The sequence below is a fragment of the Lates calcarifer genome, linkage group LG13 (assembly GCF_001640805.2).
Source record: "Lates calcarifer isolate ASB-BC8 linkage group LG13, TLL_Latcal_v3, whole genome shotgun sequence".
NCBI classification, from domain to species: Eukaryota; Metazoa; Chordata; class Actinopteri; family Centropomidae; genus Lates; species Lates calcarifer.
This window is the reverse complement of record NC_066845.1, coordinates 5,140,545-5,153,283: the sequence shown is the minus strand read 5'-3', so window position 1 is coordinate 5,153,283 and position 12,739 is coordinate 5,140,545. Positions and strand designations below refer to the sequence as shown.

General features: G+C 39.0%; 2 protein-coding genes across 3 annotated transcripts in view; both read right to left on the bottom strand.

Moving 5' to 3' along the window:
* The window catches only part of commd10 (COMM domain containing 10), a 74,097-nt gene extending 72,307 nt beyond the window's left edge, over nucleotides 1-1,790 (bottom strand). For both annotated transcript variants that reach the window (XM_051075147.1, XM_018674428.2), the window contains exons 1-2: nucleotides 1,638-1,790; nucleotides 317-407 (exon numbers count right to left, since the gene is read on the bottom strand). In XM_051075147.1, coding sequence (XP_050931104.1) covers nucleotides 317-407; nucleotides 1,638-1,666 — 120 coding nt within the window. In that variant the 5' untranslated portion in view covers nucleotides 1,667-1,790. The remainder of the gene's footprint in view (nucleotides 1-316; nucleotides 408-1,637) is intronic.
* A 1,312-nt stretch (nucleotides 1,791-3,102) lies between these two features.
* Nucleotides 3,103-12,652, bottom strand: LOC108882115 (adaptor related protein complex 3 subunit sigma 1). Its single transcript, XM_018674414.2, has 7 exons — nucleotides 12,334-12,652; nucleotides 9,018-9,109; nucleotides 8,007-8,118; nucleotides 7,850-7,921; nucleotides 6,955-7,062; nucleotides 5,462-5,503; nucleotides 3,103-3,250 (listed from the first exon to the last, which is right to left on the bottom strand). The coding sequence occupies exons 1-6, from the start codon at nucleotides 12,400-12,402 to the stop codon at nucleotides 5,468-5,470; spliced, it is 489 nt and encodes a 162-aa protein (XP_018529930.1). The 5' UTR covers nucleotides 12,403-12,652; the 3' UTR covers nucleotides 3,103-3,250; nucleotides 5,462-5,467.
* Nucleotides 12,653-12,739: the final 87 nt, after the last annotated feature.

Below are 12,739 nucleotides of genomic sequence, written 5' to 3'. Positions count from 1 at the left end.
TGTCTACTAAATTTTATATTAAAAGCTAAACAAAGGTGTGTTACTCGCTTTTAGCAGGCCAAAAAAAAAAAAAAACTGAAAAAACAAGTTGTTCCTGGAATTAATGACGGACACCTTTCGACAGCCAGCTAAGTCTTGTAAAAAGCCAGGATGATCAACAGGGCCAGCCATGTGTGTGCATTCATTAGCACCAAGTCTGACTGATGCTCCAGTAAGTCATTATGCATGCACTGCTCTCTCTAGCACTCCAGCTTTGCTGCAAAAGCCTCAAAAGCCTCTTGTCTTTGGCACAGATAACACTGTGCAGCCTTAGTACCTTCAGATGAAGCTTTTGTATGATGCGAGAGATCAGCCTGGAGAACTTGTTCACATCAATCGCATTGATGAAAGTCACTGCTTCTTTTATGCTGTTTGGAAAGAAGAGTTGTGAGAGTTAATCACAGTCGTGTAGAAAGTACTCAGATGTTTTTAGTCAAGAAACAGCATCAGAGTTTACTGCCCATGTAATATGCAAGACATGAGAGGTATTTCACTATGCAAGTGATTTTCAAAGGTACCTCTATACATTGACAACAAACATACATGAACTATAAACATAGTGCGGTGACAACATACAGCAACATCAAACAGCAGAGTATTCTATCTATTGCAATAGATTTCACAGGTAAATTAAGAGCATCAGTAACAGAAAATTAGGTTATGTGCAGATAAATAGACATATTAGCTACCGCAGAGTAAATATGCTTTATATACAACTATTTCACTGTCTATATGTGCATTAAAAACTAAGGTAGTAATAATAACTGGTTTTTCTACTTTTGAAACTGTATTTTTTTCTCTATATCCTTTTCTCTACAGTTACATATATTCTTGACTTTTGAACCTAAAGTTACTTTGTTATATTAAAGATGAAAGAAAACTAATTAAGTCAGAGTAAATACCTTTTGGTAGTACAAATCGTTTGAATCTGCCTCAATTAGTTGATTAATCAATTAGTCAGTCAACAGAACATTTTTAGACTGTTGGTCAGACAAAACAATCTTAAACTCTGGGAAATAGTGGACAGTTTTTAACTATTTTCAGACGTTACATAGACAAAACAATTAATTGATGTAATAATCAGGGGATTAATTGATAAAGAACTCGTCAACTCCAGCCCTGAAATAATTAGGCACTTGTACACTCAAAAGTACCCGTTCAGAGCAATGGTGACTTTTAGCCCCAGTTTGTAAAAGTACATTTGATGCTTTTTCATTTCAAATGTATAAAGTCTATACTACTGCATTAGAGTCACAAGTCATGTGATTTGATAGCCCTGTACTGCTGCCTAGTTTGACCCTGAAAGAGTTTATCATAGCTACAGTATTTTGGAAGCAAATGCATTACTGCAGTGGAAAGCGGCTTGTGTAAAACGTTTTCCCGCTGAAAGAGCACGAAAACTTGATAAAGCCGCAAATTAATCATGCCAGCAGTGACATAACTCATTTCCAAGCTAGTGTTTGCTAATATCATTAATGCACCAAATCACAATATCGGTAACTTTCAGGATGCCTCCGTGTCTATGACTCAGGCTACAGGTAGCTTAACGTTGGGGGGAGTCTTTGTCTTCAGAATTAAAGACAGAAAAAAATGCTCACCTTTGTGTTTCTTTAATAATAGAAGTCATTGTTGTGTGTTGCTTTCTGCAAATTAGAAATGAAGACTTGAAAAGTGTCAAAGCAGCAGTAGCAACAGCATTCTCACTGTTATCATTCCTCCTTCCTGTTGTCACAAGACGATTCACGTGACAGTCAAAGCTGCGCAACGATGCGCAGTGACTGCTCAAATTGATTTCCCTATCATGGCGTTTGCGTAAAACCTGCGCACAATGACTATCTGACAGTGTCACTACGGAGAAAGCGTTGGTCAAAACCCACGGAACAAATACGAAAAAGGAGAAGTCATGATTTACACTCAGTTGGCAGTTTATTAATACACCTAGCTAAAACTAATGCAGTCTAAAACAGCAGTCGTACAATAAATCCAATCTTCAATCTTCATTAAGGTTATAGTTTGTATTGAAACTGTTTTAGAGAAGTGTAGATTCAGGTTTGTAGCAGAAACATCTCTCTGGATATTGTAATATTGTTCAAAAACACCACAAAATACATTATCATTCAGTTGAATTGCAACTCTGAGCCTTATAGCCTCTGCACTATTTATTCATTTAATTGAAAGCAGGACTAGTTAAGTGAGGCATCTAAATACTTATTTCACCACTAATTTTAAGAAAGTATTAATGCAATATACAGCAATCAATGTAATGACATGCTGCACCTAACGACATTTTTCAAAATGTTATGTATCAAACACATCCTGAAAATATAAGATTATAGTAGTAATCAAATATGACAAAACACACAGGTTAAGTTTTGACAGTTTATTATGTTGAAAAAGAAGAGAAGAAAAGTCATGCACAGATTAAAATTAAGAGAACTATCTGATAAGACATGATAAATCATTTAAAAATATTTTGCATACAAATAAGAAAAGAAAAATTCATTTCAGCATATATATCCATATGTCTGTCACACAGCAGTATAATAATATTCTTTATTGTTTGCACTGATCTTACAAACGAGCTATGACATACGACTTTCAATACTGTAGTAGACCTGCTCCAATTTGGTTTTCAAAATGGTTTCCTTTACTTTCCGCCACTGATTGATTCATCTGGTCTGGAATAACCAAACCAGTAAGACTGCCCCCAGAGCTCCATCACCTGCCACACTTTCACTTTTAAGTAAACACTTGAGTATTTTAAATAATTTCAGTTACAAACTGACACAGATCTGTACTGTAGCAGCTGAACGTCAAGGGCCAACCTCCAGCGAGGCAGAAGGAATGTACCACTGATAAATAAATACTTCATTTTTCCTTCCAACAGAAAAAAAAACACATAAAACATTCTTTTTTTTAATAGGAAAAACAAATCAATAACACCAGAACAAGGAGTGTCAAACCACACAGTACCTTCAAGATGTATAGTTTTGATAAAAGTTAGTAATTTGAGGTTTTGGTAAACAGATTGCATCATCGTAAACATTGGCTGACATCTGCAGGCTCAGGATCTCGCTGCCACTATTTGAAGGAGGGTAAATTTGGCACTTTTATGCTGATGTCACCAATGTTGATGTTTCTGGGCATTTCCGGGAGGTTCATGTTCTTTACAGCTGATACAGGCACGAGCAGGCGCTCCTGCAATACCGGCCTATACACACATACACACACACACACACACACACACACACACACACACACAAAACACACACAAGGAAGGTTGATAAGATACAGATCAGTAATCAAAAAACATGCTGTACATGACAACACACTGAACACTGGACACACACGCACAGACACACACGCACACACACTATGCTAAACAAAGTACTAGACAAACAGTCAACTGCTGACAAAATGCAAAAGCACTGACAACTACTAGGACAGACATCATGTGCAAATGTACATTCAGATGCCTTCATAGCTTCATATGCACATGCATTTGTTTTGGTACTATAATGATTTACATCACAACCAGAGCCAATTATGAATCAACTGTGAGGACACACTGTACTAGACCATTCACTAATTTTTATGTACTTGAGCAGTACTGAACATTCATCAAATGGATAAAAGGCAGCATTGCTTGGATAGTGAACCCACCGGACTCTTGAGGACCGATAAGGGTAAAAAAAAAAATGCAAGAAGAGATTTGGTAAAGCAGAAAAAAATGGATTTGGATATGAAGGCGGAAATGATGTTTGGATAGATAGGTGTATAGAATGTGTGCATCAAATTTAAAAAGAATGCGTCAACGTCATATAAGCTTTAGCCATAATAATACAGGTGATACTGTACCTCTAGTGGGCTGAATTGCTTCTGGAAAGACTACACATGACTGTAGCTAACATTTGTCTGTCTAAATACATATTTGTGAACAGAGGAACAAGAATGCTGACATTTACGCATCTATGGTGTTTCCTACTGATGACATGAGGAGATTGTAAGCCTGGTAGTGCTAAACTACAATGGGGGATCTATTCTCAGGGACAGATGAGGCACTTCACTCTAACACAATGAATCTCAATGTGAAGCAGTTTAAGAGAAATTTGGCATCTTTTAAAGAAGGCATCAAGGTAGTTTAGCCTTTCTGGAGCAATAAAATAAAACACGTCTGTGAGAGATTGAATGATTTGATGTTTTTGTCTCAGGTGGGAGCAGACATTTGAGAATCACTGCAGTTAGAGATCCCCCCCAACTGAATCTTTAAAAGACAGACCCAAAAATGACCAGTAGGCTTAAAATACAGAAACTACTATATATGTTCACTGCCTCTCTAAGGGACACATTCAAAGGAATACCCTCATAAATCATTTAGTGAAATGACACACACAGAGTATGTCTGGAACATAGATTTATCCACACCACTTATTTTTCACAAGGTTATTTCAATGGACCATTTGTCTAACCGGCATTCCTCCCCTCTGCCAAGAATGAAGGAGACTTGTGTTAGATAGAAAGATGACCGTGGCTTTAACAGAGAGGAATGCTGATCCAGCACACGGGCTCTGTCTTCAGGACTCAGACTCGAGATATTTTTTGCCTCACTGCGGGGTCGCCTGGAGACGTACTGTGCAAGTCCATTATAGCAGGGTTTTTAATGAAATGCTGGGTGACTAATACTGTATGGTACATAAATAGTAACACCAGCTGCGCAACACACAACACTGGTTTGACTTTCTGGTCTATGTAAGTCAGAGAGTCCTTTAAAGCTGGAGAAGTACTCAATCTCTTGTCTGTGTGGGATATCAGTGCAAAAGAATCACAGGCTAAAGGTTTAAGAGGTTTTCATCACTGATTTAAGTCAAACTATGTGTGGTTTCGAGGAAGAGACCTGAAGGGAAAAGCATGACATTTTGGTAAATAGGCTTACTCGCTCTCTTGCAGAGAGGTAGACGGGAAGATACCACTTTTCATATCTGTGTGGCAAATATGCAGCTTGAGCCAGCAGCCGGTTAGCTTAGCTTAGCATGAAGAGGAAAGCGGAGTAACAGTTGTACTGTAAGTAACTAATGACATGTTGTATCATGTTGTTCAATCTCAACAAAAGTGCAAAACAACAATTCACCATTTTATGGAGTGTTGTGTGGCAGACTATTTCTTTGCTGGGAGCAGTAACTACATGGAGTCTCTACTGGCCAAGATATAATCACACACATAACATCTTGTAAAATGGTACATTGTTGTAGTTGCATTGTGTAGTTAAAGGAAAGAAATGGCAACATTTTTGGGTCTGCCATGAAAGATTCCTAGAATATGTTAGTGACGTCAGTTTACTATTACATGGAGGGCCATATGAAGAGACTGGGGGAGAGTAAACTTCAGTTAAGGTTACAGTACTTGGTTGTAAATTTAGCAGTACCTGTGTCTACCTGTCCTGCCTGGTAGACTGAAAGATAAACGTCTGTAAAGAGAGAGAAGAATGGAAAGAACTAGACAGGGTCAGGAAAAAGAGGAATGAGGAATGTTAAAGCAGATTAAAGTAATTACAGTTTATCTCCACAGAAAAAAGTGATAGGACCTATCATAGACCACATCTGTAATCTCAACAGTGACCTTAAAATTCACCCACAATTATTGTATTGCACAAAAAGCTAATAATTGAGAAGTATCAGTTTGAAGAAAAGACACTAATGCCACTTAATCGGTCGTTGCCAGTTTGGACGAAGAACAGCTCGCTCCTTGTTTCCCAGACACTGCCCTATAAATGGACAGTGTCATTTCGAATTAGCGTCAGTGTGAGAAACACACACGCTGTGGTCGAGGGTAGGTCCAAGAGGGAAGAGACAGAGCAGCTCTGATGATTGTAGAACAGTAAAAGACTCTGCTTACAGAATATCAGTCGAAAAAGAAGATTCTGTCTGGTTAAAAGCACACAATGCAGCTCACATTATTAGAGGAAAGTGTACTTTGTTGACACTAAAACTTTTAAAAGTCAAATATTAAAGCACACAAGTGATGTCAGCCAGTCAAAAACCTAGCTATGCAACCTTTCCCTTTGTCGTGTAAGCAACAAAACACAACATATTTGTACAACTTTGTGACTTCCTGTCAGGGTTTCTCATTGCAAAAGTGAAAAGGACTCCCCAAAAACATTGCCTCATTATTGTAGTGCATGTAAGCAATTAAAAAACAAAGCCAAATCATTAGTGCAGTTAAGTTTTAGGACAACGGAGGCTGAAATCCACATTACACAAAAACAGAAATGATTTCATGAAATTGTCTCTGGCTGTCTTGTCTGATTAAAAATTTCCAATGTGTAAATGAGTGTTTATCTGCTAGCAGAAGCTGTATGGAAAGCAAAGCAATGTCCTTGCATAGAGCAACTATCTAAGCAAGGACACTGGCTTATAGATGTTACAAAACACATCTGGAAAGCAGTTTCAACTTCAACGTGGACAGCGATATTAAATTCACATTCTCAACTAAAATAATGAGCATGTAAAAACACAGCCTAAAACCAGCCTATTTTTCATTACTGTGAGTCAAATTTAGGATGATATGAGAGATTCGATGGTCACAGATTCAGGAGATGCATTGGACAATGGTACAGTTAAGTCTAGCATAGTAATGACAAAAAGTGATGACTGTGATACTGTATTTTTATACTGAGGGATACAGGAGAGAAAATGTCGAGTCCTGATCTGCGTCGTTAGCGGTACAGCGGCAAGAGGAGAGGCCGAAAAGAGAGCACAAACACTCAAGAGTAGGTAGGGAGCATCCACAAGGTCACTGGAGAGTGGCATGCAGGGTGCAGCATACACACATGCCTGCATACTGTATACAATACCTCAGAGAGTATGGGAGCAGAATCATAGTCATACACATTCGGTAGACGGGCGGGGTCAGGCTTACCTCAGACTTCTCCATCTTGTTCTGAGCATCCACCTGCGTGATGATTTCGTTCATGTTGGTCTCCAGGACCATCCCGCCCATCACCATCTCTGCCAGAATGTTGTGGACCTGAGAAAAATGAGATGAGAGAGATCCTATGGAGACGTCTATCATATTACTACAACTGTGGTCTGCAAATACCATCCGCTTATGGGTGCCCACAGGAGGACCTTTAAGACCCTAACATCTGAAATCAAAACTGCAGTAGCTACAACTAACGAATGTTCTTATTATCAATTAATCTGCTGATAATTTTTCTCAACTCATGTTTTTTTGCATAAATTTCTATAAAGAAAATGGTGAAAATGCCCATTATAGATTCCAAAGGGTTTAAAGACACATATCTAAGTTGATTGTTTTTGACCAAGCAACAGGCAAAAGCCAAAAGATATTCTGTTTACTATACTTTATAGCTATTTATTGCAACATTTAAGAAGCTGGAAACAGGGAATATTTGGCATTTTTGCTTGAAAAATGACAATAATTCAACTATAAAAATAGTTAGCAATTAATTTCTATGGTTCTACTAATGGATTAATAAACAAATCATTTCAGGTCTGGACTGCAGCATGTATTTAAGCTGATTTAAAGAGGCTGTAATACTACAATTGCACACTCAGTGTGACTTCGTAAATTGCTCAACTACGAAATCTAGGAAGTCACAAAAATATTATGAATGTCACAATAGCTAAATCTGTTGTCACAACTAAGGTCATCAGATAAATGTGACATTACAATATGAGGCAATAATGGCTCAGGCAGAATATTACAATGGAGTTCTGATTTTCATTTCTAATATTGATAGTTAAAGCGGTATTATAAAGAGAGGCAAACAGATTCAAAAGTTATTTCCTACCTTGTCTACATGGAAAATTAAGTCAAGCTCACAGACGTTCTCAAAGCATTTGTCCAGCGTTTCCACAAATACCTGAAAACGGAAGGTAGTTTAGTGAATGGACTGTGACACATTGAGAAGCATGGTCACAGTACACTGTGTTTTCATAGGCTGTTACCTGGATTAAGTCTAAAATTCCTAGTTCACTCTCTGAGGAGTCCACACAAAACACAAAGTAAAGTGTGGCGTAGTGTCTGTAGATCAGCTTGTAGTCTGATCCTCCGATCAACCTGACACAGAGGGAACAAGGAGATATTATAGAAACTTATTCCTGATCTAATACATCGCCAGCAAAAACCTAAACATGATCAACACATTATTCACTGTCTACATAACATTTCCACATGACTGAAAGACAGAAATCTGGATTTCTGCTTGTTTTCCATTTTGGAAAATAGACACAAAAAGAGCTGAGTTCATGAGGAGTTTACAAACACACAGAGAACGCTGCTCTCTGCCCCGAGTATGACCTGATAGGAACTGCATGTCGTAAACGTGTCAAGACACAAAGACAGCACAAAGTTAATGGGAGAGAAACAACAGGTTGCTTTCAGACATGAGTCAACATGCGTTGACATAAGACATACTAACTTGAGAAGATATGGAAGGCAGTATATATAACCCAGTAACCAGTCAGTTACCACAGTAAGTTAGATAAGACCTCAGTGAGTTTGAGCCAGAGGAAATGTTGAAACCCTCAATCATGTGTAAACACTTGAAAGTAATTACAATAGTTTTTAATATTTTGTTGTGATACTCCTCCATAGTTGTCTAAATGCCTAATGTAAAGTGAAACAATAATGTTATAATCATTTGGCTTTGGTGTCACACAATTTAAGGTAACAGAGAGTGTTGAGAAGAGAAAAGTGCAAGAGCGAGTACGAACAGTAGAGTTTCTCAAGGTAAAACGACACCTAGTTCCTCATTCATGAATGATGAATGAACTTCAAACAGACAGCGTTACTGTCGATTGTCACTCACAAAGCCCTCAGAGCTTTCCTTTATAGTGTGAAATGAATTCCTATGATGTTGCATCAGAGTAAATTATTTACTTCCCTCTGGTTAAAACCTGGTTCTTTTAGCATTTAGACACAGTCACCTGCTGATGCAGCCAAGCTTCATAACTTACATTCCACCTTCCAGGAAATTACAGACGTTCTCATCTCTTTTCGAGACCAAGTGGAAGGTTTCTCTGATGATCTGTTGCTCCGTGTCTTCAGTCTGCGGAACAAACAAGGAAACACAGGCTGTTAAACACACACGAGATGGTAAATAATGCACTGTATGTGCACTTAATTGCTTCTGGTGGACCATGTCATTACTACTAGCCAGAAGACTGGCTTGACAGGTAAATTAATTGTTCGTCCCGCCTCTCTTTTTCTTGAGCGCTACTGGCTCCAAGTGAAAAAACAGGATTTATATACTTACCTTTCTCTTTGTCATATTTAAACACACTCTAGTGCCCACAGGCAACAGAAGCAATGATTTCATTGTACAAGGTGCATCAAGCCAGACAAATTGTACTGTTTGCTAATGGAGGAGATTCTGTTTAAAAACTGAAATATCCGTAGGTGTGTTTGAAAGCATTCATAGAAAGGCTTAAAGAGTGGAGTCACATTTGAAGATTTTCTGAGCTAAGACGGGGCCAAAGTCTCCTGCTTTGGGTTGTTTTAGGTGATTAAAATTCAGCTGAAAATGCATGCTCAAAGTCCAGGAGAGCATCAGAGAACGTACAACAATCAAAATCATGGTTAATGTCTTGTCATGCGCAGCTCTGACACTGAGGCCACCTCACCACAGGGAGCCAATGTCCTCTCTCTGGGTCTTTAACAGGTCAGCGAGCACAAGGAGAGAAGAGGGTGTCCAGTATGCAGCTGGGCTGGAGGACTAGATCGGTCATGTGACTTGTAGCATGGGACTAGCAGGGTTACGGTACTCACAGTCCAGTGACACAGTCGCAAATGAGCACAGCAGTAGGAAGAATAGCAGCTGCTCATTAGGATGTTTCTGGTGTTGAGGGTTTTAAAGGACCCTGGCTCCAGCTTTACAGACATTTCTAGGTGTTTATTACTTTTAAGTATTTAACTGCAATTATAACTTCTCATATAAAGACAGATTTGATATTATTACAGCTGTGTGTTGTAATCTAGTGTCATTCATTATCTGACTATACACCAGCCCCCAATTACTGGCACCCACAGGAGGAGTTATAGTTATACCTGCTGACATCCTCAATAAAAATGCTGATGATACATAAGTAGAGGGCTTAAAGTGTTACCAGTCTTTAAAAGCTGCTTTACAATTCTGTGATCACATAGTCTATAATACAGAGTTTAACAGTGTCATTTACTGTGTAAGATTTTTTATACAATGAGCCATTGTAGCTGTGAATCTGCAGAGCCAGAAATTCACACAAAAATACAGGCCTCGCTGCTATAACATGAACACACAGCTGCATTTCTTCCAAGGATTCTCGCCGATGCTGGCACAGCGCAGATTGATGGTACATGAATTTATGTGGTGTGAGTTTGTGTGTGTCCATATTTCACTCTCCTCTCACACTTAGATTGGACAGATGCTTTGGCTTTATGTCTCAGCCAACAGACCAGGTCTAACTAACAGGGCAATACCTCCTCAGCTCAGCCACTCTCCCTCTAAAACACAACAGACATCAGGACTCACAAACACACATCCCCAAACTAAAGCCCAGACTGAACAGTAAACTAATTTAAATAAACCAAATGCTTAAGACTGTTTTCACAGCAAGCAATATGTGTGAAATGTTACATCCTGCCAGCCAGTTAGCCAACACCTCAGCTTTTAATGTAGCAGATGGTGTCTACAGAGTCCTCTTATAATCCAATCAAATTTAATTTATCCTCCTGAAATACAAACACACCCATGTTCAGTTTGTCTAAAGATTAGACAACATGGAGGGTTGAGCTATACTGTTCAACAGGGCCGCAAGCAAGGCTTCTTGCATTATTGATTTATCTGTTGATTTCTCTCTTGGATACTGAATTGTTGGGTCTGACCTATAGTCCAAAACCCAAAGGTATTCAGTGTATAATGATTAATTGACTAATTGATCATTTCAGCTCTGCTGGTTATGCTCTTGTTTTTTATTATCAATTAAACAACCTATAATTTTCTCAATTAATCATTTTGTCCACAAAATGTCAGACAACAGTAAAAATGTGCATTTCTTCAAGTCCAAGATGTCACCTTCAAATGTCTTATTCTGACTACTCAACAGTCTGAAATCTTGATGAACAGGTTAATTGATTATTCAAATGGTTGATTAATAGAAAATTAATCAGTTTCTTTTTAATAATTGATTCATTGTATGTGTGGTTTACTGAACCAAAGAGCCAAACCTCTGCTAGCTCCAGCTTCTCATAAGTGAGGATTTGCTCCTTTTCCATGTCTTGTATGACAGTAGGCTGATATAACTGACACAATTAGTCAATTAATTGATAGTAGACACCTATTTTGATATGTTTTGTTTTTTTTTTCCAGTAAATCCTCACATTTGGGAAGGCAGGTTTCCCAGCCTTCAATGACTCATTCATAAACTGAATATCCAAATAGCTGCCAATTAATTTTATTGTGAATCAGTGAATCAGTTAGTCGAGTAATCCAGTCTAGCTCTAGCAGAGAATTAATTTACCTGCTTGGGTTAGGACACTGTCTACGCCACCTTGCTACTGTAGTACCAGAATTAAGGAGGGAGGGCAGGCAGCCAACCTTGAGATATAAATCCAATTATGAGAACAAGCCAGCACAGCTTGCCCAGCAAAGGATATTACATAACCTGCCATTTGCTACCTGCAACTTATTCCTTCAATTCCTCTGTCAGAACAGCTTCAGCAGGCAACGTCACCCCAACTTAATGACAATAAAGCTAATTGAATCGGCGGAGGTGAAAGGTTGGGAGTGAGCACGAGTCAATCACAAGGACGTTACTGAAGTCATGTGACCCAAACAGAGTGAACTCACTTCGCTGTATTCATCATCACAGCTGGATGTGAAGCGCTGGGAGCTGAATTAAAAGAAACTGGGCTCAGTCCTGTTCATACAGGCTCAACAAGAACGCGATACCCTCGCTTCGGCTTGCACGTGTTTAATTATTCATATTTTAAAAGGACAGCATGGTCCACACTGACATCTTATACAGCAGGAGCAGTTTGAAATAACAGCCCATCACTGAGGTGGTTGTAAACTGGGCTCCACACATCTTCCCATTCAAACTGTTTGCAACAATATTACACAGTGTTTTCTGGTGATTGCATAAGAAAACATACAACAAAGTATCTCCACAGCCACAGATTGAGATGTACTTTTTTCATCCTGGCCTATGAATCATACAAACACACCTGCATCAATAGTGAAATATGGAGATAAACATTAATAATAAGAGGGGGAAAAAATCTCATGTTACTCACATAGTGCTCGTAGAATTTAGAAAGCCTTGGTTTCCCATGGTTGTTGAATATTAAAATGGCTTTTATCATGATTGTAGCTGAACGGAGGGAGGCGGGGGGAACAGAAAGGGATCAGTCTGTGAAAGACTGTTGTCTGTCAACTCCCGTGAACCCAGATCTGACTGGGATTCACGGCTAAATCCCGTCTCGATTTAAGGTTAGTACGGGATAGCTTCGAGCTACACGCTGCTACTCCTTCATCGTCTCTTTACGGAAATATTCCACGTCAAAGGACCAGTCATGCTCTCCTCCTCCTCCTCCTTCTCCTCCTCCTCCTGCTACAGCAGCCGCGTTGGCTCAAACCTCTGCCGTCCAGCGCTGTGCGCTACCAAGGGAAAGTGACTGTTTACCTCTGTTTCTGGAGGTA